This window comes from Chionomys nivalis, chromosome 23 (genome assembly GCF_950005125.1).
Source record: "Chionomys nivalis chromosome 23, mChiNiv1.1, whole genome shotgun sequence".
NCBI lineage: Eukaryota > Metazoa > Chordata > Mammalia > Rodentia > Cricetidae > Chionomys > Chionomys nivalis.
In genome coordinates this window covers 35,513,688-35,540,789 of record NC_080108.1, presented here as the reverse complement: position 1 = coordinate 35,540,789, position 27,102 = coordinate 35,513,688, and the positions used below count along the sequence as shown (strand labels likewise).

Below are 27,102 nucleotides of genomic sequence, written 5' to 3'. Positions count from 1 at the left end.
CTTCAATGAACAACGACAACACTGTCACCTCCTCTTACTGAGGCCCTGACCTCGGCACCTGGACTGTACTAACATAACCAGCATCTTGTGAAGGGGAGTCAGGCTCAGGAAAGAGACTAAGAGCACACTGAGATCTACAGCTGCGTGGGAACCCACTCACTTCCGGACTAGTCTGGGCTCCTGCTGGTGTCTAGTGTGAACAGAGAACATGCCTGGTTCACCCGCTGGAGTTACTGCTTCTTGAAATTGACACCTTCCTTGACTTGTTAAATGTTTATGACCTCACAACAGGAATCAGTGCAAAGAGGAAGCTTTCAATTCTCCAAGTTAGACATTTTATTGAGTATTTTCATTCTTCCAACCGAAATAACATGATTTTCTAACATGTGTGATACATGTGTGACCTGGTCTGAAAGGCAGCATTTGAGAGGCATCTATACATCTCAGCCTTGAGGATCCATCACAGCTAGGGTAAGTACTGAGGTCAGACTCCCCAGCAGTGCTATCTATGGCTCGAGAACGCTGAGGAGAGATAGCTGAGCTGCAGGTGGCTGGAGAGGACAGGCTCAGCCTCTGCAAACAGGACCTGCAGGGGCCGCTGCTCTGTCCTGTCCACTGGTTCTCTGGTCTTAAGATACCCTGATATTACAGCAAAGGATGCAACTAAAAACTGTTCTTCCATAAAGGAAACCTGCAACAAAACAGGACTTTGTCCTGCTCATTATTAAAAGAAAATATATAGTAAGAAACTTACAAATATATAAAAGAAATCCGGAATTACTACTGTTTCAAAAGTAAGCCAATAATTTAAATGACTCCCAGTCTGGCAGGAGAGGGCTCCCTTCAGCTAATCTGCCAAGCAGGCTTCTGCGACTAGGGTCCCACAGCAGAAGCAGGAGGAGGGCACGGTCCTCTGCTGAGCTCCCTACTCTATTCCACACTTACTAGCCAGGAGCTGCAGCCCTATGGAGCCCGCCCCTCCCACTGACCGCCCGATCCCCTGTTAAAGACCGAGAGTCATGTGTGCTTCAGGTTTTGCGGCAGCTGGAGACCAAGATGGTCACTGGAGACTGTAAGTCTGAGTTGAGCTGTTCAAGGTCAGGGTCACAATGAGGGAGCGAGGATCCCTCTTATTCTTGTGAACTGTGATCTTTCCTTTCAAGGCTTCACCTACAAAGTAAGGCAGAGCACACAGTAAGAACAGGCTGCTGTGAATGTCCCACCCAGTGGGTCTCTTGTTCTGTTGTACAGAGGCACAAGACTTGGCTGCCGGCCTTCAGTGTCCTGCCATGTAAACAGGAGGAACCACAGAGGCCCAACAGTGAGCACACACCAGTTCCATGAAACCGCAGCTGTTACCCACAAGCAGGCTTTCCTGAAGACTCACAGGGATGCCTGAGCCTTTCTAGTGCGAAACCTCATTTCACTTCCCCCATCTCTCTGCAGTTACAGTGACAAAGCAAGGCTGACAGTGGTGTCCTCACCATTCCCTGCTTTAATAAGACCACTCCAACTCCTCCCAGATCCATTCTCCTTCCTTCCCATCTAGCTTGGTGTTCTTTCTTTGTTGTTATCTTTGTTTTTTGTTTTTTTGAGATAGAGTTTCTCCGTGGAGTTAGAGCCTCTCCTGGTCTTGTAGACCAGGCTGGCCTCAAACTCACAGAGATCCGCCTGCCTCTGCCTCCTGAGTGCTGGGATTAAAGGCGTGTACCACCATCACCCAGCTTGTTGTTGTTATTTTTAAAACAAGCTCCTGGGACTCACTATATAGATCAGGCTGGCTTTGTACTCACAGAGATCCGCCTGCCTCTGCCTCCTGATTAAAGCTGCTGCGATTAAGGCTGTGTGTGCTCCACAGCACCCAGTTTGTTTTGTTTAACTCCATCAAGTCCAATTTGTGCTGCTCATATCTCATATATTCTTAGATGTCGGTGTGCATTCTATGGAACATGAGTGACTTGACCAGGGACTCCAAAGAAAACTGACTGCTCTCTTGCAGAAGCTTAACAGTTGCCAACAGCTCCTCAGCTGGGTCTACTTTATTTTTTTGTTTTCTAAGACAGGGTCTTACTATGTAGCCTCGGGTGGCCTTCAAGTCATAGAGATCCACCTGCTTCTGGCCCCCTTCCACACATTAGGATTAAAAGTGTGTGCCATCACTCCTGGCCCAACTTTATTACTTCTTTGAGACAGGAGTCTCTCACTACACCTGCGCTCACAACTGAGCTAGACTAGCCAGTGACTTCAGGGATCAGCTGTCCCGGATTTTTAATCTGGGCTCACAGGCACACGTGGTACTACACTTGGCTCTTTACGTGGGTGCTAGGGATCTGAACTCTGGTCCCCACACTTGAAGGGAAGACACATCACCAGTTGAGCCATTTCCTTTTGTAGTTTTAAATTTTCATTTGACTCCAATAAACTTGGTCTGAATTTATCATTTACTGATTCAGAAACTGAGAAGATGCCACTTCATGAATTAAATAGACTTGTTTTTGTACATAACAGAGAGAACTATGAAATATGGAGAATATGCATGGGGTTGGACTCAGCACCATGTGGACCACATTCTCCCCACTGATCTGTGGGCTCAACGCATCCTCATCAGCACCCCAGTCGTTAAAATGTATATGTAAGTGGAAAGTGAAAGAGCCGAAATAGTTTGATCAAGTTAGAGGATCAACGTTTATAAAGATGGTGTCCTCCTGGCTTAAGGACAGACACATAGATCAACAGAACAAAGTGTGCGCTCAGAAAGAGGCCCATATGCATATGGCCCATTAACTTCCGACAAAGGCGCCAAGGTAATTAAATGGAAAAAGGACAGTTCTGTCAAGAAATGAAGACGGAACAACTGAAAAGATGAATCACTAACTCTTACAATGAAATAGACTATAGACCTAAATGTTGTGAGCAAGCCTGAACATTTCAGAAGAAACACACAACCTTGTCGCAATCAGTTCAAGTTTTAGGATCAGCACAAAAGGCACATGCTATCAATGGCTGACATAGTAAAACTCATAAAACCTCTATTCTATGGCTATTCTTTGTAAAGACATGGTAGAAACTGGGATGAAGACATCATCAATGCACCTACCTTATAAAGAACACAAACAATTCTTACAGCTAACTGACAACAAATAACCCACTTAAAAATCCAGCAAAAGGGCAGGATGTGGTAGCACCCAACTACTACCCAGAACCTAGGAGCAGAGGCAGGAGCAGGAGGATAGCAAGTTCAAAGTCAGTCTGGTAAAGCCAATCAAGGACACAGAGAGAGACTGTCTCAAAAACCCAATTCCTCACAAGCGCCACACAAATCCCAATAGTAGATGAAAAATGCTGATGTCATCAGGAATCAGACAAATGCAAACTACATATACAAACACAAAGCTGGGCAGTGACCCAGCCATAATCCTAGCACTCAGGGGGCTGAGGCAGGAGATACTGGACCATAGAGTATGGCTGTCTCAGTGACACAAAGACAATGATGAAAGCACAGAAAAAATTATGCACCCAATAGAATTATTAAAATGACTGCCTGTATTTGAAACAAACAGGGGCTGAGAACTCACAACACTAGGAGAGACATAAGCATGAACTGCCTTAAATATGAAGCCGGCATTGCTGCTGTTCTCATGTCTATCTCTCTTCCACAGCAGCCATTTCAAAGATTAGGGTGCAATACACTCTTACTGAAGTTAATTAAATGGTGTGAAGGGTCACAGTGGTAAACACATAATTCATACTGCTGAGACCCCTTCAACTGTCCGTACCTAACTAAAGTGCAGTGGCTGTCACAGCGGGCTAGATAAGAGTAATTAGTCAGTGTCAGGCAGATATAAATAACTGATGCTGCTCAGAGTGTACAGCAAGCTCTTGCTGGATATAGAGAAAAAGCTTGAGCAAGCTTGTGTCAACAGCCTAAGCAAGCTCACCGTGTGTGTAAGCATCGAGTAAGCTCACTGTGTGTGTAAGCATAGAGTGTGTGTAAACAGTCTGAGCAAGCTCACTGTGTGTGCAAACAGCCTGAGCAAGCTCACTGTATGTGTAAGCATCGAGTAAGCTCACTGTGTGTGTAAGCATCGAGTGTGTGTAAACAGTCTGAGCAAGCTCACTGTGTGTGCAAACAGCCTGAGCAAGCTCACTGTATGTGTAAGCATCGAGTAAGCTCACTGTGTGTGTAAACATCAAGCAAGCTCACTCTGTGTGTGTAAACAGCCTGAGCAAGTTCACTGTGTGTGTAAACATCGAGCAAATGCACTCTGTGTGTAAACAGCCTGAGCAAGTTCACTGTGCGTAAATACTGTGAGCAAGTTCACTGTGAATATAATCACTCTGAGCAGACACACTATGTGTGTAAAGAAACAGCCTGATGACAACCATATTTTCAAATTTAAACATGAAACACATCAAGATTTGTAATACAAATTGTTGTGTAAGCTGTGTAAAAAAAAGTGTATTATTTTCGGATGCAAAGAAATACCACACATTTTAAAAGGATGTCGTCTGCAACTAAACTCCATCCTGGAGACAGTTCCCCCCGCAACAAGCTGGAGCACCCTAAATTCTGAAGTAGGCTGTTTCTTTGCAATTTTTTTTTTTAGAACTAGCTTGTAAATAAAGCAAACAGAAACCTAGTGAGTTTTGCTCCTAGCCAAATGAATTGTCTGAATTCTTATTTCAGATACATTCTCAGTGGGAGAAATTTCTTATTTGCAGCTTTTTCCCCCCTTGTTTTTTCTTTTTTTAATTATTATTTCTTTTTTCTTTTAAAATTGGAGACAGGGTCTCACTGTATAGCTCTGCTTGGCCTGGAACTCTCTATGTAGACCAGATTAGCTTTGAACTCAAGAGAGCCACCTGCCCCTGTCTCCCTAGTGTAAACCATCAGATCCAGTCGTCTTCCTACTTTCTAAGTATTTAGTCTGCCCTCACAGGGAGTGAATTTAGTTTACCAAACAACACTGGCCATTGTCGAAACAGAAGCAGACACAGACATATGCACATGTAAACAACACAGGCAGAGTAACTACATGGCTATACTGAAATATGCTGCATCAGTGTATGGTAGCGCAACACCGATAATATCAGCACTCAAGAGGAGGCCAAAGAATCAGAAATTCAGCTATCCTCACATAAACAGTGAATTTAAGGCCAGATTGGGCCATTTGAGACCCTGCTTCAAACAAACAAACATCTTGCATGTTACATCATGGATACCAAAATTCATAAATAGTAAAATTTTCAAAATAGACTCTTGGCTTGAACTCTGCCTAAAGTCTCTGCCATGCATAAAACCACACTGATGGAGGTGGGTCTTGTATTAATCTGTTGCTTTCATTGGTTAATTAATAAAGAAACTGCCTAGGCCCATTTGATAGGCCAACCCTTAGGTGGGTGGAGTAAACAGAACAGAATGCTGGGAGGAAGAAGCCGAGTCAGGCAGTCGCCATGATTCTCCCACTCCAGACAGACACAGGTTAAGATCTTTCCTGGTAAGCCAGCTCGTGGTGCTACACAGAATATTAGAAATGGGTTAGATCAATATGCAAGAGCTAGCCAATAAGAGGCTGGAGCTAATGGGCCAGGCAGTGATTAAAAGAATACAGTTTCCGTGTAATTATTTTGGGTAAAGCCATGCGGGCAGCCAGGTGCCGGGGACGCAGCCCCGCTGCTCTTATTACAACACCACACATTGAAAATTCTTTTCAGCCATGCAAGATAAAACAACCTGCTTAAGTCCAGCCACACAGTAAGGTCCCAAGCACACTGGAGCTGGCAAGATGGTCACACAGCAGCGAGTTAAGTGCCTCGGCATGGTGCCACCCTAAGTGACAGAAGAATGGGACCTAAGCAAGTAGTCTTCCTGTAGTCCCTCAGCCACACACTACCAGATAAAATCGAAAGGCCAAGGACTCACGCCATTAGAAGTCAGCACAGCATATGGCGACACGAACGTGCTGTTAGAACTTGACACAAGCTAAGGGGATGCAGCAGCAGATGTGTGGACAAGCTGACCTGGAGAGGACAGGAAAGGAGAGAGCCGCTGACTGAGGGCAACCAGCAGACTCCCAAGAGTGAACAGAGCGGAAGTGGAACTCTATACACAGAGAAGCCACAGCAGCTGCAGATGGAGACGACTACCTTGAATAAACCCAAGGAAGTTCTTAAGAAAATAGGACAGTAAACTAAGAAATGTCATCTCTGCAGCTCCGTGGTGGAGCACTTGCCAAGGCATCTATGATGTCCTGGGCTTGTCCCAAAGCACCGCAAAAGCCCCAACAAGAAGATGCAGCTGGGGCATGAGTTAGTCTTGGGCCCTGAAAGGGGGAAGCTGGAAGACAAGAATGTTTTTTAAAAAACAGCTTTGGGAAAATCTGAATTTTATCTGGATGAAACTGTCCAACGAGGGAGTTTAAAATTTTGATGGCATATACAGTTGTCTTGCCAACATCCCCTTTTATAAGCCTGCCAAAAGATGATCTATTGACCATGAGTTTTACACAGTTTAAAGCCTTTAAATTTTACGTATCTAGATCTGATGTTGGCTCATTGCCACCAAGCCTAAGTGAGCACTTGAATTCAATCCCTGGGACCCACACTGTGGACAGCAGGAACCAACTCCCCTAAGCTATCCTCTGACTCCACAGGGGTACTGTGCCACGTGTGCACCTATATATACAAATAAATAAAATGGAATACAAGTTTTGATAAAAAAAAAAAAAACAAATGGTATCTACAATCCACTGAGTGTTAGTCTCTGTATGGTGCAGAGAATATACCAACCAACAGCGCATCTCTCCATTCACTAGGATTTCATTTCTCTCAATGTTCTGTAGTTCTAAATGTACAGGACTTAAAGCAATTTTTTCTGTTTTTAAAACTACATTAATTTATTTAATGCATGCACATGAACACATGCTTATCACTCTGTGTGTGTGTATATGTGCACACGTATGCGGTCAACAACTATGAGTTGATTCTCTTCTTCTACATGGGGGTCTCAGGGACTGAATTTAGATTGTCAAGCTTGGTAGTAAGCACCTGGACCACTGAACCACCCTGCCAGCCCTCTGATGTGGATCTGAGGCTCTGCTTTCTCCATTTTCTCTACTAATACTTTCTTTTGGTCTGGCTTATAAGGTGCTTTGTTCAATCTGTTGATCAGCAATTTATGCCATTTGCTTTATCTTACTTAACTCTCAATGACTTCAATCTGCGGATTCTAGTTATTATCAAGTGGAGAACATGTACCGTGTCCTATTTTCTGCCCTAGGTCTCTTCTTCCTGCTACTACCCTGAGGACAGGGCACTTAGAATGTCCCCACATAGTGGGAAACTCCTGAGGACAGGCACTTAGAATGTCCCTACGCAGTGAGGGACTCCAAGCTTGTTTATTAAATCTCCCTTATTTTGACATCTACCAACCATCTATATCTATCAGTCTATCATCTCTATCACTCAATCTATTATTTACCTACTATCCACCTATTAATCTATCTGAGAAAGACTTTTTCAAGGTAGTATCTCACACAGCTCAGCCTGGCTTTGAACTCACTATGAAACAGAGGATGACACTAACCACCCCATACCTCTACTTTAGGCATGCTCATTCTTAAAGCACTTTAGACCTCTGCCGTACAACAACAAACTTCTCGGCTCTATTCATTCAAAGGTGTTAAGTTGTTGGGCTAGAGAGCAACCTTAGCATCACACACCAGCTTCATAACATTAGGAAAAGCCTGGAGGTGAAGCACACACTAGTCATCTTCAGGGTTGTAACAAGAGTAGATAGAATTTCATATTTTTGCCAGTTATCAAGTATTTCTTTGAAATTAAGAGAGAATTTGGAGAAGCAAGCTTAAAAGCTATCTTCATCCTCGCGTCTAAAACACGTGACTTTAGAGTCCTAGAATTAAGATGACAAGCTGGCTACAAGAAGGACCTTCAAGTTTTCATGCAAGGCCGATGTGAGCTGCAAAATTGAAAGCAGAGTTGCATCCAAAGCCTCGTCTGTGTTAGTCTCGGGTCAGCTGTGCTATGCTTCAGCTTTCTTCAGAGAAAATGGCACTATCAAGGTCTCATTCCCACAGACAGCACTGGAACCTGAAGTGAGAGGCGCCGGCAGGACGCAGCATTCCTCTAACAGCCTCCTCTGCACCTACATTCAATTTACGCAGCGACAGTGAGACCAAAGCTATCTCAGAGTGTCAGGAAACAGGATGCAGAGCTTAGCATAATGGTGATATGCAGCCCAACTCTGACGCTGAACCCCTGTGTAGCCTGAGAAGTCTGACAGCTGTCCAGAGCCATTCCCATCTAGCACAACAGAGCTCATGCTCCTGCTGGAGGACACTTCCAAGTCACGATGCCCCCCCACACCTTCCCTGGGTGTTTTCGGCGGCCTCTCAGCACATGACCACAGAAATCTTTACAGTGGTTTGCAGATGTGCAAAGAGTGAAAACAAGCTGAGATGGCAGAGAAAAGATGGTAAGTAAACATGGCAGCTACAGAGAAGAAGAGCAGTGAGCATGCAGGGAGCTGAGACAGGAGGATTGTTCTGAGCTTGGAGCCAGCCTGGGCTCTAAAGTCTCAAAACCAGTAACAAATGTGTGTCAAGTAAGTAATGCTGTGTGTGTAAATACCACTCAAAAACAAAATGAGAGAAACCGAGGCTGGAAAAGACCCTTGCCATCCCATCCCCCACTTCCATGAAGATCTCCAGCTATTTGCACACATCTATGTAGAGCGGAAACCACCGCCTTTCCTCTACTGGAATTCTGCAATGCTCCTCTAAGGACACGTGATGACTACCATCCCCCCAGAATGAAGGCAAGGTTTCTCACCTGCTTTCACTGGAAACGGCTTTTCCAGCAGAAACACTGTCTGTTTCCAGTGTGTTTTGGTGCTCTGAGGGCCCGTAGAGAACACGACCTGCATTGGTAAAGTTCAGAAGCATCTGATGAAGTACACGATTTTTAATATCATGGTACATTAATCTACTACATCAAATACAAGCTGCAACTGCTTACAACAGCAAAATGCTCCTGATCAAACACCTTAGGGCACAAATCAAACAGAGTACTCCATATAATTAATCCTTATGAATAACTCATGATACTTACTCTGTTGTGGCAATTCTTCTCAAAATGTATATCAAAGTACCCAGCGACTGCCTGTGATTTTAAAAAGAATATGATAGATTATTAAACTAATTACACGATACAGTCATTAACTATTCCGTCTTTTAAGACTTGACACCTTAGAAACTATCTCAAAGCCTAGACTCCTCACAACTGACTCGTCGCTGTTTTTCCAGGAAAAGATGCTGTAAGGAAAATGAAGACCACAACTGGCTTTTCCCCATAGAACTGTGTGATAATAAGGGTAACAAGGCTAATCAAACAATCAATAAATGGCTTATCAGAGAAATAGTCAAGCAAGGCTGCCCCAGGTAGGAGGCTAGGCAGAGGCCCAGCTAGACTGGCAGAACAGACTAAGTTGAAAAACTGGCAGACAGCAAGGGAGTCACCCTGTGCCCTCCAGCTCTCCTCAGACTTTAGGCATCTGTAGCTAGGCAGGGCCAGGCACGGCTGAAAGTGCCAGAGCTCAGTCCAGACTGTGTTTCACAAAAGATGCCATCTGTGAGATCATGGCTACAGTTGGGGCTGGGTCACAGGAGAAGCACTCTTTTGCAACTACTATTGTTTTTTAATCTAAGTTTGCCCAACTTTAAAGCAAATTAAAATAATTTTGTGAGCCGTGCTGTGGTGGCTCATGTTTTTAATCCTAGCACTGGGGGGAACAGAGGCAGGCAGATCTCTGAGTTCAAGGACAGCCTGGTCCACAAGAGCTAGTTCCAGAACAGACTCCAAAGCTACAGAGAAATCCTGCCTTGAAAAACCAATAAAAAAAATTTGCAATGGGATTAGCAGATGCAATTTTTAAATGTTATTTATTAAAAATGAGCAAAAATCATAGTACTCAAAACTGTTTATAAAAATATCATAAACACATGTTTTTGACAAAATATATGTGGGAAAGCATATATGTGTGTGTATATATATGTATATATATATGGAAAGCCAATAAAATTAACTCTAAATATTACTGGGACAATACAAGACAGTCTCCAGAAAAAGATTTAACACATTCAGATAAATATATATTTCACATCTGAAAAAATATTTATTTTTATGTAGGCTTGTATGTAGGTTTGAGCACCACATGGTAATGATCCACATGAGATAAATTATTGATAAACATGATGATTAATCCAAAATTGAAAGTTTTAAGTCTTTTTCATGGACAGCCAGACCAAGGCGGGCTTGAGACTCTGAAAAGTCTCTCAGTGCCCAACATTTTAAAGGAAACCCACAAAGATACACCAAGATCCAATGAGAGTCAGAGGAACCTTGAAACACTCATTCCGGGCAGAGGATAGTTAATTATTCTAGATATAACCTTCCAATTATTTTTGGCTACTACATCTGGACCATAGTCAAGGCCATAGAAATTTCAAATATGTAGCCAAGGCAGAAGGAACCATGGGTGGGTGGGAGGTAGAGGGTTGAAAACCATTTAAGTAAACACAAAATGCAGTCAGATCAGGAAGGCCTTACTTAGTCATTTCAATGTGTGCCTAATGTCTGTGGTAACCGGAAGAGGGCAAAGATCTCCTGACCTGAGTTGCAGGGATTGTGAGATGCTGACTGCAGGTGTTGGAAACTGAACCAGGGTCCTGGGCAAGACCAGCACAAGCTATTAACCACCAAGGCATCTCTGCTGCCCAGTTCCACCTTGGCTTGTTTAAAACTTAAGTGCTACCATTCCCTTTCTTTCATAATGGATTAGGTGGACTAAATCTGTTTTCAAAACTGGCATTAAATTAAGCTTACGAAGTGCTAAAAACAAGGCATTGATTATTGAAAATTCACCATCAGGCCAATTTGTGTGCTCTGCCGCTTTTGCAAAGAATGGAGAATTTTATTGATCTTGGAGGGCTATTTCACATTGAGTCCAAAGCAAATCCAATACTTAACCTTGAAGTTCATTACACGTTAGACACCAAGAGGGAATGGAAATGCTGTTGATACTTCTCCCAAAAGAATCACAGAGCAGAGGTTCTTAGACACCGGCTATTCCAGAGAGGCATGAGGCTACAATGAGCTTCTATAACAAATCCTGGGGCGTCTATACCTACGGCACCTTCAGCGACGAAGCCAGCTGCTTGTAAGTATATTTCTGGTGTCTGCCTTGTCCCCCACGGTACTCCTGGTGCGGTGCTGAGCAGATACCACTTGAGTGTACCATTCCCCACACTGATCACACTCTGCCTGCCCTCAGGCTGCAGTCTGTTTAAGAGCAGGGCTGGGGCATAGCTGAAATCTCTCACCCAGCACCATCTTATATAGCCCTCAAACAGATTTAGGTACATTTTTAGTTCCTTGTCTCTTAAATGCAGCTAGCCCTATACAGTCAGGATAACTGACTAAATTAATTGTACATTGTACACTGAGGATTTACCAAAGAAATGAATACAGATAAAGAAAATTGATAAGAATCTAATGATTTTATTACTCTCTTTGTTTTTGTCTTCTTGTTGTATGTTTTTAAGGCTGGCTTATTTAGAAAGGAAGGGAAATGACTGGGTACAATCTTCCTCTGGGAAGGGAGAGGACCATGGACGGAGTCAAGTACTAATGTCTAAAGATTAATCAACCACACTCACACAATAGAGTCTTCTTTAAAAACCTAAGCGTTCTTCTTCAGAGAAGGAGAGTCAGGGAGCATTCAGATTGGTGGATGCATCTGTCTGTTAGGATAGTGGCACACACTGTCTTTGTTGCAAGGACATCTCTGGTGCTGGGACCTTCCAGACCTTTCTACCTGCTCTTCTTTTGTCTATCTTTAAGACACTGGGGAGCAGAAAGAGGCAAGAGAAAGTGTACCTGATAAGAAAGATGTTTCTCAATTCTGAGATGCATTAAAAAAAAAATCACAAAGAAAACTACTTCTCTAACTCTCTCTCTCTCTCTCTTTTTTTTTTTTAATAAAAAGCAGCCTGTCAATCAATGACTTGGCAGGACAGCTGTAATGATGATAGAATGCCAGTTTCAAGAGGGATTTCAAAGTATAAAGATATCTTAGAACTGTCTTCTAACCCCAAACAACCATCTATAAATTTTAGCTAAAATAACAAAGATAAAGCTAAAAAGTGAGAGAAATATTGATGAGTTTGGGTAACAAGAAACAAACAAACAAAGCAACGTTTCTTTTGTTTTGGTGACTAGCACTGGAACCCTCCTGACTGATTCCATGCTTGAGAACTGCTGTGCCTCTGCTTCCTCATCAGACCAGTGTCCCAGTGGCATCTGGAGACGGAGGCTGCAGACACAAGAGGGGGCATAGGAAAGGGTGAGTATGATCTACAGACAACCTGCTCTAAAGTGTGCTTTCCCGGAACTGCAAACACAGAACACACTGGCTCTGGAAAGCCAGAGTTTCTGGACTCATTTGAGACAGGGTTCTCACCATATAGCCCAGGCTGGCTTGCCCACGTGGCTGCTGCCCTTTCGCCACGCACTGTGCTTTGACGTATGGCACACTGACTGGAGACTCTCATCTCCGTGCTAGAGAGCACATGAGCTACATCGGTCTGGGTACTGTCCATTTCAGGCACTCAGGAGGACTACTAGATGAGTGATTCTTAGGAGACAGAAGGAAGACTCGGCCTGAAGTGCAGCCGGGGAAGCCAGCTGCACTACGGCTGGAGCTAGGACTTCTGTAGAGCATTTGGGCAAAGTGCTGTTTTCAATAAAATGTCAGCTGGTTTGAGGACAAAACCGTTCCTTCCAGAGAACATAACAAGCTTTTACAGTCCCATCATCCTGTTGGCATCACTGTGGAAGGCTGTCTTAGGTCCTCCAAGTGCTAACTTTGAACTTTTTTTCTTTTTGTTTTATGACACAGGGTTTCTCTGTGGTGCCCTGGCTGTTCTGGCATTCACTATGTAGGCACGTCTACCTCTGACTCCTAAGTGCTGGGATTAAAGGCATGCACCAGCACACCTGGCTCCAAGTGTTAATCTCAATGGCCTCTATTCTCCCCTCGAAAGTCAAACACCAGACTCGAAGACCACCACAGACAACTGGAGATGACGACATCTAGGTAAGATGAGCGACTGGAGCCAGGCCCAGGGAGAGCAGGGGCTCAAAGGGCAGGCACAGGGCACACTGCTGCTAGTTTCCTTGGTATCTCGGTGGCAGCAGGGATTGCTTAGGAGAAAAAGGTATGAAGCCCAAGTGTCAAAAGTAACTGGCTAATCCACAAAGTCAGGGTGATATTAAACAACACTCCCCCCCAAAACACACTCGGCTCTATCAGTCAGAGGCCAAGAGAGGGGAATGGGCAGCCATTGCCACCACAGTAAAGAGTGAGATGACAGTGATGGCAGAGGACAGGATGAAAGAGAGACTGGGGACAGTGACTTCTGGACACTTGAGAATGTTTCAGACACATGGAGAAGTCGTCAGCGTGTGGCTCTATTGTGGAGAACACTGTTCCAGAGGGAATTGCTCACGTGTCCTGTGGGTGTCACAGGAAGAAAATAACACTAAGCAGGTATAAACAGAATCATTTTAAAAGTCTTCTTTAAGCCACATTTTTCTTGTTTACTTTGTATGCATAAAAGTAAGCAGTTCATTTTACACTCATGCATTTGAGGAATAATGGGTAAGAATTAAACAAACGACTTTTTCACGTGTGTCAGTGCGGTGGGTCTTTTTACAAAAGGGAACCCATGTGGGTATGGAAGAAGATGACAGCCAATGAAATGCAATCAGTCTAGACTCTAGACTATACAAGGAAGAAGGAAATTAAAAATCATCACGATCACTATCACCTGCAGGGGGTAATTCATCATTCCTGTTCCTCTGTGGTATCATGTTCCACCAGCGCATGGGTACAGCAGATACAATTAGGCAGCTGGCCACAGCCGTGGAGGATAATGTGCTTTTGATGGAGTGTATTCAAGCATGGAGAAACAGAGCTTGTAATCCATGTGGCAGGATCTCTGCAGCAAAAGCACAATTCATCTGCTGTGGAGTATTTCTTTCAAAATCTCAGCACTGAATGTAAGCGCCGACAGATGAAGGGTCTGAAGCAAGCAGCAGATAATGCGGGGGAAGGTTCAGAGCTTATATCATAATACATATGCGCATGAAAATGTAACATGGGCGACATGGTTGCTGAGCAGACAGCAGTGCTGTGATGGCTGGCACAGATCAGCAAATGGGAAAGCGACAGTTTCCTCCCAAGGCTAACTATGCCTTAAATTATAGACTCTTTCTTCTTCAATTAATTTCTATTTTATCCCAAGAGTGAATTTGTGTCTCTGTTTGCTGTTGTGGTCCCTCTAGGGGACAATGCATGCTAAGTGCCGTGCAACTCCCAAAGGGCAACGCCAGCCCGAGTGGTGTTCAGAAAAAGGACTGAACAACATGGGAAACAACAAAACACACAAGATGGCTTTAAAGACCTCTTTCTGCAAAATCTCACTACAATACTAACCTATCCCCAGATATTGGCTGGAAGGCCTTTTCAGGTTTAAATTACATCCTTATTATTTCAGATTGCTTATTAACATCATTTTAGGAGTGAACTGAATCATCTCTTCAGAGTCTAGAGTTTGTTTAAAACAAACAAACAAACAAACAAACAAAGGAATCATGCTATGTTACCTAAAGTGGGCTCAGGTACTCCTGCTTCAGCCTCCTGAGTAGCTATATGTAAAGGCATGTACAATTGTCCTTGCCTAATCAAGTATCTGATTTTTTGTACACTGTTACCTTACCACACCTAATTATATATTTCTTCTGTCCTGTAAACATAGGCTAATGTTTTATGTATTTTGTATTTTTAACCTTTAAAAATATATCACATCATCATTTGGCTCTTTGGAAACAGGATCTCATACAACCCAGGCTGGCCTCAAACTTACTAAACTCGGGATTCTCCCACCACCTCCATCTCACAAGTTCTGGGATAACAGGCTTATTTCATCATGCCGCACTTAAAAATGCACTTGAGTGCACAGTACAGTGAGCTTTCAAACCCAGCTTGTGGTGGACAGGTCATCATGTCTCACCTACAACCTATAAAGTCTCCTTGCTTTTGTTTGTAGGGGTGGCTTCTTTGGCCTTTGCTTTGCTCAAATAAACCTATTGTTATACTTTTTCATTTCGGCTTCATCTGGCTTACTGCATCAATGGAGAAACCTATTACAGAGGGATGGAAAACCTATTACCACTAACTGTTTTTAAAATTCTCTCCTTGGACTATGAATTTTTTCAGAATAGGTCTAGGGTTTCTTCTTCCCTTTTAATTGAGACAGAATTCACATATCACAAAAGCTACCCATTTAAATAAGTGTAAACTCACATTCTTCAATGCAATCAGAGTCATGTAGCATCACAACCCTAGAACATTCTACACCAGTCCAAGCCTACATTTTCCTGTTCTGAACATCCGCATGGAAGGATTCATACAACATGTCATGATGTACCTGGCCTCCTTCCCTAAGCACAATGTCTGCAAGTTTTATCTGCACTGTATCATTTCTTCATGTTTCAATCTTCATAGCAAGAGACAGAGTCCCCAGTAGCTCAGAGTAGCCTTGAACTCACTACGTAGCCAAGAACAGGCTTGATCCTCTAAGATTACAAGTGTGCACTGTCCCTGGCTTTCTCCATCACTTTCCTGGATGTATCTCAATTTGTTACTCATTCTTCTTGCATTCAGTTACTAAGAATAACTGCTGTTAATGGTACCATGAACTGTGAGCCACAACAGACTCCTCTTTCCTTGGGTGTTTGTCAGGGTTATTTCATCATAGCAATAGGAATGGTAGTGAGGCCACGTCTCGTCCTTGTCCTTGCACCTCCTGAGTTATTTTCTTTTGGTGTGAAGCCCAGCTCACAGGTCCTTTTAACACTATGAAGATCTGCTGCCAACTTGTACTGTATTGAGGTTCAGGATGTCTGGCTCCTTTCCACACTAGGTACCTTATTTTCAGAAATGTTTTCAGTCCTTTCCTCCTGACCACACCAAGTCTAGTTGATTTAATAATGTATGACTTGGATGAATACCCATGGCTTCCAGAGCTGATCTTAGTCCCCATTTCATCTGGTTCTTGGTCCATGTCGTCTTCTCTCAAAATCACTGATTGCCTTTGATTATGTACCTTACAATGAACTTTTTAAAATTGCTAATAGAAATAATTTTAGGCTTATAGCAAAAATCTTCTAGAAATATTTTTGAATTTATTACTGAAATGCCCCAGGAAACTAGCAACCAAACATCACTATAAGGCACCACTGGGACCTGGGTTCCCTGGGTCATGCAGCTCTATTGCTGTAAGGCTCCACTGGGACCTGGGTTCCCTGGGTCATGCAGCTCTATCGCTGTAAGACATCACTGGGACCTGGGTTCCCTGGGTCATGCAGCTCTATCGCTGTAAGGCTCCACTGGGACCTGGGTTCCCTGGATCATGCAGCTCTATTGCTGTAAGGCTCCATTGGGACCTGGGTTCCCTGGGTCATGCAGCTCTATTGCTGTAAGGCTCCATTGGGACCTGGGTTCCCTGGGTCATGCAGCTCTATCGCTGTAAGGCTCCACTGGGACCTGGGTTCCCTGGGTTGAGCAGGGGTGGTGAGGCTGGCTGCAGTCATTGCAGTTCTCTGGTCTCTGCTATGCCCTGCTCTTGATGTCAGCCTTCCAGGATTCCCACTGCAAACCCTTAGGAAGACCAGCACCCCTTTCTATTTGTTAGGGTGGAAGGCTCCCAAAGGGGTAACATGAAGCTGCTCACCTGCTTCCTGAGTGGCAGAGCAGAAACAGCTGCAAGTCTGTCTAACTTCTTTGGGTCTTCCTTCTCGCCCTCTTCCTATCGCCCTTGTTTCCTTCCCTCCCTCTCTGTGACAGGTCCCACATCCCCTAGGCTGGCCTCAGACTCACTATGTAGTTGAATGACTTCTGATTCTTGTGTCTGCACCTCCCAAGTGCTGGGATCACAGCCTGTTCATGTAGTCCTAGGGATGGACTCTGGCCTCCTCATATGCTAGGCAGGCATTCTACCAACTGAGTCACATCCCTAGCCCCCTTCTGGGATTTTCTTGTGATTCTTGGACAGATCAGAGAGAGAGAAAGGGGAGGGTGGTTGTGCACGCATGCGTGCACATATCTTTCTTATGTGCCAAGCACAGGAGAACATGTGCACAAGCTGAAGGTCGGCCAGTACCACAGTGTCACTGTTCTCTGTGAGAAGAGGAAGACGGACTGACTCACTTCTGTAAACGTCATAAACTACACTGTGACTTATCTAGCTTATGCAACAAAAATTTATTTTTCAATTCTTGACTCATCTCTTCATAAAGACGGATGTTCCTATCAATGCCCACGCACACACAATGTCTGGAAACACTGGGTATGTTATGTCAGATTTGAGGGCCAATATTCACAATGACTTCTGTAAAAAGACCTAAAAGGGCAAGATTATTTTCTCATAGGTCATTACTCCAGGGTAAGTGTCTCTATCAAAGAGTCAATTCACTTCACAATAATGCCCATAGGTGACTGTGTGACAGGGCAGGGAGAGGCCTTTTGACAGCATTAAGACAGAACCTATTACTGTTTATTTAATAAATACCCCATCCACCCTTCCACTGTGCTTGAGCCTCTGTGACTTCTCTGACATTGCTGAGTCCCAGTGTGACACCTAAAGGCCTCTGTCCCATCTAGTGACAAAGCTGTCCAGTGCAGCTCATGAATCCCCGCTTCCACACAGGGTGTTTCAGAGCAATGATGTTACAATGCCTACAGTTTTGTCTGGAGCCCCTGGAGCCAGGTGCTACCAGTCCTTCAGTCTGCAAGTCTGAGGCTCCACCACGGCCTGACTTTCAGAACTACCCCAATTCCATAGACAAGTCACTCTCAGCTCCAGAGCTACCTGTTTTGTAGACAGTCACATTCTCACTGATGATGTGTGAACAGCAACTTAGTCACTGCGGGCCATTCTTCTCAACATTCTATCAAAGAACACACATCTTAGAGTTAACACAATGTAGGGAACACACCTAAGCTTTTCAAGATCGTGTTCCCGAGGAATGCAAAAGCAGAGATGAACTGAGTGCCTTGAACAGTGGAGCTGGGGCTGGGATAGTCCACTGCATCAGGTGCTGAGTATCTGATGCAGAACTGACAGGCAACTGCCACTGTCCTGCCTCCTGAAGACCATCAGCGATGCAGTTTGGAAAGATGTTCTGATAGAGAAGCACGTGAAGGAAAAATAGCCACTGGCCAGGCTTGCTTAAGACAGCAGAATCATCTATACTGGGGTAGTTCCTATTCCTGGAGACTCTGCTTACTTGAATGCTCAGTTGACCAACCTGTTGCATTTTATCTGAAAATGATGCTGCCTTAATAGACTTGCCAATAAGTTTTCTGAATCCCTAAACCGTAGGAAGCAGCAAAGGTTAAAAAATAGTTAGCCAGGCATGATGGTGCACACCTTTATTCCCAGCACTCAGGAGGCGGAGGCAGGAGATCTCTGTGAGTTCAAGGCCAGCCTGGTCTACAAAGAGAGTTCCAGGACAGTCAGTGCTACACAGAGAAACCCTGTCTTAAACAAAACAAAACAAAACAAAACAAAAAACCACAGCTGTTAGCCAGTCAGCTTGTTGTCTCGGCTGTGGTCCTTTAAGCTTCCCACGAGGAACCTGTCTCTGTGACTTTGTCTTCTGGTTCTGAGGCTTTATGCCATCCTTCTCTCATCCTCTTTACTAACTTCATTCTCTTGGTTTCATCTCCAGTTAGTTCCTGGATCACCATCTCCTTTCTAAACTGCCCATGTCAACCATGGTTATTGGCTATGCTACGGGGCTAGCCTGACTACCAGCCGCCTGCATCCACTCTAGTCCCTTTAGCCCCATATTCCAGCAAAGCTACTTTTCAAGTGCATCGTAACCGCTTCTCATTGTATTAAGTTCAGGGCAGCAGATGATAGGGAAGACTCTACACCTCTGCAAACACTATGGTCTACATGTTCTAGCCAAGTTAGACTCCTTTCCTAAAAATTAACATGTCACCTATACATCCTAATGGGGTTGAACAGAAGCTACTTCTATACATGCATACAGCATGCACTGATCAAACACTAAAAATCATGCTAATTTAGCTTGAAACTTACATAATGAAACTTTCTCCTGGGTGGTCCCTCTATTCTGAGGTGAACTTTACACCCATAAGACTCATGAATATCATGGTCACACATACGCTCCTCATTGCTATGTTCTTATCACATTTATTTATTACCCTGTTAAATGTTAAATATCACATATTAAATGCCCTATTTTCTCTGTTAAGTGCTTGGATTCTCTGCAGTTTGGGGCAATAAGAAGGCTGCAATAAATATTCTTACACATGCATATGAATGCACTTCTGCTGTGACCTATGCAATTCCTGTGGCTGGAGACGCTGCCGAATTTATAGGAACAGACCACTCTGGGGTGGTGAGATAGCTGAGTGGGCAAAGGTACTTTTGGTCAAGCCTGATTACCTGAGTCCAATCCCCAGAAACCTCACGGTGGAGAGAGTCAACTTTTACAGTTGTTCTCGGACCTCTTGTAAACTGGAGATAAATCTAATAAAAACAAATGAAAGCCTGAACAGCTTTCTCTTCGCCTTTTCTTTGTCATCCCAAGTCTCTCAGAACGCTGCTGGCACAGCTCAGTCAGATCCTTGAGAGCGCACTCTGCTACAACTTTCAAACACACTTTCAGGACACACTGCCAGCACCACCGTGACCTGGCAAGTCACTTCTGCCCACTCTTCTCTCTGTGCTGCACTGCTGTGAAGCAAGCGCCTCACTAGATGACGAGAGTGCCCTAGCACAAACTACCAAACTCTGTCTTTATTTGGTGCTACCTAATATCCATGGTGTAAACTGAGTATCTGACTTTTCCAGTATTGGCTGTGAACACAGAACTACCTCTTCAGCTTACTACATACCCCAAGGCCTCCAGCTCTTAACACCGGTCAGTTAGTATTTGGTGATGCTTGGGATACAGAGGAGCAGAGACAAGGATCAGCCTCAGGTCTAGATGGCATGGGCATCCCGACAAGGAGACCTAACACCAGCTGCAGAGAAGTCAGCGAGAACCACTCTCCTCTACAACATAAACCTTCCTTAAGGCAGCCTATTACAACATCTGCCAGCTGTCTCTCTGAAATCCAAGATGCAAGCTCAAGACAAATCTGACCATTTCTAAGCAGCACAGATGTGCTTTAATAATTAGTTTGTTTAGTTGATTAGCTTTGCAAGGTCAAAATTAGGTCAACCTACACCAAGGAGTTCCAAGAACTGATTTACTATGCGGAATGAGTTTGGAATTAGCTGGTTATCACCATCAAATATGTCAAAAAAAAAAAAAAACCCTTTAGAAGATTTGAAGAACAGTTGCAAAGAAACCGACTCCTTCCTGAAGCTATTAGAAAAATGTAAAGCTTGATTAGAAAATAAAACAAAATAAAGAACCATGACAAAGACTCACTGAGGCTTGATTGTAAACACGGTGAAGCCTCTTCTTACAGCAGTGTTATGTGCCCTAGAGACTCAGCAGCCTAAAGGCCCCGCCTGCCTCTGTACAGGTCAAAACCTGAGCTTTCACATTGCTGCAGCCACTCACCAGGCACATCATGAAGAGAGGCTGAATGACACTGAGAAGCAACAGGATTTTTAGCTGCTGCTTCTATGTTCTTTCATTTAACTTTTCAAAATCCTAGTTAGGGAGACCCCAGTTTCTTAGGCAGACAATTTCTCACTAGGCCTCAGAGACTGCCTAGACAAACAGGAGAGTCCAGGGCAGCGTTTCCTCTCGGCAGCCTCCCCAACCTGCTGGGCCCAAGCCTCTGGGGTCACAACCCTGCAAACCCTTCCCTCAGCACTGCCATGAGGAGAAGGAAAAGAACAAGTCGTTTATGGTGGGAAGCGTGGCTGATACCAGGATGATAACCTTGAAGTTCAACTCTGGATCTTGGAGTAAGACACCAACTTCATCAGAAACAAGAATGCTTTAGTCTGGCCACTTAATGAATGTAAAGCATGTTTTAAAACGGGCACCCTCTTTAGAAAATGAATACGTGGCATATTAGATATGTCTGAAATAAACTAATGGAAAAACTAGGAAGGAGCCTTGAATGTTAAACAATTAGCAGAGAGGGGTGTTTCTATGTCACAGAATCAGACCAACAGTGGCTTCTGGAGCTGAGGACATATGCTGAGGACAGAGTGAGACATCAGCCTGGGCCTGGGTCTCTTGGGAAATCTAGGGAACCCCAAAGGCAGAGCCTGTGTTTTGTGTAAACAAGTTCTTACTGTCACTGTCGTGTGCAGTGCTCAGACCAGGCCTCAACCACGCGTTACCCCCGACAGGAGCCTTCCCCGTTCAGTTCTCCATGTCCCTAAGCTCTTCCAAGACAGACGTTTGCTGTAGGTGATCAGGAGAGCCTATGTATGAGGAACAGGCTCATTAACTAACACAGTGAAAACCTCTGCAGTACAGAAGGCACAGTCACACGTTCCCACAGTCCCCATACTGGAGAAGGTGACAAGCTCAAGGCCAGCTTGGGCTCCTACTGAGACCTGGCTTCAGGAGAAAGTGACTGAGTGAGTAAGCTCTGAGTAAGAAACAGGTAGGTGGAGTAGTGTTCAGTGTTCAGGAAACAATGTGAAGCCCACTTAGCTGCCTGCCAATCTTCAACAGGCCAATACCTGATGGGGACTTTGCACTTGATCTGACCTCACTCTAGTGAGATGCTCTGCACACCCTGACTTTGCTTCCCTACGAGGATTGATTGCTGGTCAGCCTGTCAGGGCAAGGTCCTCTTCCTGCAGCAAGTTGTGAGCCTGGCTTTATTTTGCTGGGCTCCCCAGGAAGCTGAACAGAGGACAGCCTGACGCCATTCTCAAGACACTGGAGAGCAACCACCGTGGCACTCAGTCCTCTCCCCAACAACCGCCTCCAGAGTGAAGTTCTACAGGAGTACTACCATTTTAGTCCGAATTATTCTAGTATATAATGACTACCATAATTTTTTCCACTTGGAAAATTGCTTTTATGTGTATATGTCTGTGTGGGGATATGTACAGATGTGTGCTCAAAGAAGCCAGAAGAGGGTGCTGGATGTCCTGGAGCTAGAGTCACAGCGGTCGTGAGCTGCCATGTGAGTGCTGGGAAGAGAACCTGGGTCCTCTGGGAGAGCGTATGATCTCAATTGCTGAGCCACTCTTCTAATCAGCTAATAATTATATGCAGTATGAAAAACTGGAAAACTCATAATTAGAAGAAGATAATCAAGAGAAACATATTTAGGATTGGCTCAGAGAGGCAGCAAATATAGACCTTAGAAATGATTGCAAATATGGGTAAAGGGGAAAAACACTTCTAAAACCAGTGCTTTACACACAAAAACAACGACAAAAATAACAGCATTTTGTTTTTTGTTTTGACCAGGTGATAGTGGCCCATGCCTTTAATCCCAGCACTCGGGAGGCAGAGGCAGGAGGATCTGTGAGTTCGAGGCCAGCCTGGTCTACAGAGTGAGTTTCAGGACAGCCAGATGTACACAGAGAAACCCTGTCTTGAAAGCCAAAAAAAAAAACAAAAACGTAATTTTTTGTTGTTCTTTATTTGTTTTTGAGACAGACCTCACACCACAGACTAGGCTGCTCTCAGTGTTGCTGTAATTCTCCTACCTCATTCTCCTCAGTGCTGAAATTAGAGGCACATGTAACTATGCCCAGAGAAGACGGCTTCCTATACTGGTGAGAAGCACAGCAAGCAATCCCACAGCTACATGAACAAAATGAAAGACAAGCTAGAAATGCAGATGGGCCGGGGAGACACTCAGAAGGAAAGAGCCCTTGCTGTGCAAGCACGAGACCTGAGCTAAAGCCCAAGCATGGGCCGGGCGGTGGTGGCGCACGCCTTTAATCCCAGCACTTGGGAGGCAGAGACAGGCGGATCTCTGTGAGTTCGAGACCAGCCTGGTCTACAAGAGCTAGTTCCAGGACAGACTCCAAAACCACAGAGAAACCCTGTCTCAAAAAACCAAAAAAAAAAAAAAAATAAAGCCCAAGCATGGCTGTGTACCTTTGCAGTAGTAAACCTTGGAGCAGAGGCAAGCGGATCTCCTGGCTTCAACCTGGTTTAGAAGTTGAGTTTCTGCTTTAGTGAGAGACTTTGTCTAAGGCAACACGGAGGCAGGTGACTGAGGACACACCCAGTGTTCTTCTCTGGCATGCACGCATGCACGCACATGCATACACACACCATACATAGAGAATAAAAAACAAACAACTATAACAAAACTAGAATTCATAAGGTGAAGCTATTTGTCAATAAACTCTAGCAAATTAAAACTGCTTTGAAATGCCCATGCTGTGTGTACATGTGTAGGCAAGCGAGAGGATTGTGCAGTTGTGCAGGAAAGGTGTTTACTCATAGAAGGTTCTAACCACCCTGAGAGGCTCAGCCTGCAGCACACATGCTGTGAAAATTAAATCCAAAGGTGTTCTTGTTATTTTGGAAAATTCAATTTTCTCTAGTTTTTTAATGAGGCCACAAATTTGGAATCTCTCAGGAGAAAAACACTGTGCATGTATTTAAACATGCTCAACTCCTAAGAAACTGTGTATTTGTCACTAGGTATTCTAGTTTCAGAATGAGAAAGACATTGAATTGTTCTGAAGTTTATTCTTCCCAGTACAAATCCACAGACTTTGTTCTCTCTACTTAAAACCAACAACAAACTCCCACACTCAATCCCCACGCTGCCTCTCAGCCGTCCACCTCCACCATCTAGCTTTGCCCATCACCAGCTCTGCCCATTGGTGGCACTGCCCTTCACTAATCAGACACCTGTCCTCTGAAATACGCCTGTGCTGGATTATTCTTCATGAACACAGAAGCTGTCTCTTTAGGAGCAGCCGCAGAGACCATGTTCACACAACAGCTCCAGACCAAAGGGGTGAGCCAGGCTTCAGACGACGAGATGATTAGGATCATTAGGTGCAAGTGTCCTAGTGGTGCCAAGCTCCTGGTCAAGTGAGCATGGGAAGGAAGGGGTTTGCTGGAAATGCAGATGCTTATCCAAACATCTCAGTTCTCTCCAAGAGACAAAGTTTAACAACTCAAAGATCTACTTTTCTTTTTTCTTTAAAGGATTTCCTTATCATTATGTGTGTCCAGGGCAGGGGACAACTTGTGAAATCAATTCCCACCTTTCACTTTTACATAAGTCCTAAGGATTAAACCCTTTACCAACTGAGTCATCTCTCTAGCCCAGGATTTTGTATTTGCTACAAAGGAGAGACACATGGCCTACTTCCTCAGCTAAATCTAGCTCTGTCTGTTTGGACTGCACATGGATTCAAAAATTTCCATCTTCCTCTCCAACAACGGCTGCTAGACTTCTGGCTCACCATGTCTAGAACGGAATACATTTCAGGCTTGTTTCAGATGTGCCTGTATCTGATTCTGGCTGATTGCACACCTGTACTGTTCTATTTGTTAAGCCTTCCTATGTGTTCTCTGGATGACTCGCACAATCCCACTAACAAAGCTTTTGAGGACTCGGGGGATAAAGCATGGCAGAAGTTTCTACTCCTCATCAGTAGAATGCAGCATCCTAAAGCAAGCCAACCTGAACAACTGTGACAACCGAGTAACGAATGCTGTCCAACGCACACGTGCACTCTGCCTGCCATTGCAGGAAGATGCATTTGATTTAAAGTATGTGGAAGAAACTCCCGGAAGTGCTAACATCCAGTACTACATAGGAAATCTGCTTCTCAGCTAAAACCTACCACAATTCCCTGACAATTTGGGCTTAACATGGCCTGGATTCCTCCACACAAGCATGCTGTCGACACAGATAGAATTAGGCTACACAGTAGAACTCTGTCTCCACAGGCAGACAGACCTACAAATGTGTATTTGGATCTGCCTACCATTTCAAAGATCTAAACTTTTCTTCTGTTCCAGAGCTGAGTCCGTAAACATATCTAAATTAAGTGTGGAGACCTAGAGGGAGGCACAGCATAAGAACTTTTGTTTTTGAAGACAAAGTTGAATGTTCTCCACTAAATATGATAGATAATGACCAAAAGAGGAAAGGAAAATAAAAACCAAGATTGCCCACTACTGTCTACTAACTAAACTAGCTGTAGGAGACAGGGTCTTTATAGCTGTGGCTGTCCTTCATCTCCCGAGGGCTGAGATTACAGGCGCTCATCACCACACCCAGCTGTGGGGACTTTTCTGAAGTCTACTCATCTGTTAAGCAGATCTGTCCAGCGACAGCAAAGGCAAAGACAGACTGTCAATGGCAATAGCCGTTTTCATTTATCACAAGCCTGGTAATTAATTCATTACTCTGCCAATCAGCTGCACTGCTAGTCAGATCTGTGGAAGTAGGAAGGGGCGGCTTACCGTGCACATAGCTGTCTTTGTGGTTCTCAGGGTAAAATCTGAAGAAAACTCCAAGTCTGAGATACATGTAGTGTGGCAATCAATATGCTTCCCAGCAGAAAGAAGAAAGAAAAAGATCAGTAAACAAGAATAACAAAGTCTAGCTAATACACAGCAGCTGTAAACCAGTGTTGCCTAATTTCTAATCACAAGCCAGCCTGAGGATTCTTCCCACACTAAAGGAGCATTAACAGTTAGCTAATGTTTCTTTAAATCAAGTTGGTATCTATGAAGTCACACGCGGACCTGTCTGTTAGCTTTGCTAACACTCTAGACTTCAAATGTAAAGCCTGGTGCTCTTCCCTCCGCTGAGATCATCTTGCACGCCAGCCCTGCACACCGCCCTCTCTGCTAAGTGTCAGGTTATGACACTAATCTTCGAGGAAATACCAAGTTGAAAACACATGCTGCTGAAGGGAAAGACTGTCAGAAAAATCCATCTCTCAATGAATTTAATATGCGTGTTAGATAGTAGAAAAAGTCACAATAATTCAAAAGTTAAGATTCATCTTGGAGAGAAACAGCCCATTCCTTTCTTTGTCTTCTGCCCTGACTAAAGCTCAGGGAAGGGCTGACAGTGATAGAATTTAAGTCACAGCCTGGTCATCACAGTCTTTAAGATAGCTGAAGAAAGATTTTAAAGAGACTTACATAGTGTGGGGGCTTTTAAGACTGGGAAGAATGGGAGGAAACAAACGGTGCAGAAGAGGCACGCTTGATGTCACAGAGCATCTACTAAACACCCTGGGGTTTCAGTCCTGAACCAGCTACTTCAGGCATGCACAGTAGTTTGGGGATGAAGAAGACGGCACCAGGAGAGAACTCAGCACTCCCACCCACTACTATCTTCTTGCTCTGCAACAGGGCCAAAGCGGCACTAACTGTTCCCTTCTGCTCTGTGCAAATAGCCTCCCACATCTCTTCCTACCAAGGTACCAGGGCAGCAGCATGGAGCAGGCCCATAGTGGCCATCAGTGCACCAGGACACCCAGCAGCCCCACAGTTAATCAAGCTTGCTTGCCGAGGAGTCTCCTTTGTGCAGAGAATGCCTAGATATTACTAAAGCCATTGATTGGAAGACTTCACACACTCCATTATCTACTTAGATAGCCAATGTGCTAAGAAAGAAACTCAATGTGCCTCTTCACTGTCAAGCTATGGTGAACCCATGTAAAATCAACAGTCACAGTAATGCTATAATTAACATGGACAAAAATAAAACACAAAAGGACTTAATGAGAATTTAGTTTCAGGTAAGTTCATGGTAATTAATCTAACGAGTCTAGAAGAAATCAAACAAGTTAAACTGTGTGATGGTAATGGTGATCTGTGGGGCCAGCGTGATACCAGGTGGTGGTGAGGCAGATGCCAGCACTGCAGATGTGGGCCTCTGTCTTCAGGAGGCAAAACTACTACAAGTGAGTCAAGCAGCTCCAGCACTTGGATCCAAAGGCTGATAAATGGAATAATGAGAAGTGACTCTACGCAACTACGGCCCAGAAGCGAGCT

At 44.2% G+C, this 27,102-nt stretch overlaps 1 protein-coding gene across 2 annotated transcripts in view; it reads right to left on the bottom strand.

Annotated features, from left to right (window-relative positions):
• Positions 1-331: 331 nt before the first annotated feature.
• The window catches only part of Prmt3 (protein arginine methyltransferase 3), a 73,233-nt gene continuing 46,462 nt past the window's right edge, over positions 332-27,102 (bottom strand). For both annotated transcript variants that reach the window (XM_057756186.1, XM_057756187.1), the window contains 4 exons: positions 25,555-25,641; positions 9,130-9,180; positions 8,851-8,938; positions 332-1,170 (listed from right to left, as the gene is read on the bottom strand). In XM_057756186.1, coding sequence (XP_057612169.1) covers positions 1,061-1,170; positions 8,851-8,938; positions 9,130-9,180; positions 25,555-25,641 — 336 coding nt within the window. In that variant the 3' untranslated portion in view covers positions 332-1,060. The remainder of the gene's footprint in view (positions 1,171-8,850; positions 8,939-9,129; positions 9,181-25,554; positions 25,642-27,102) is intronic.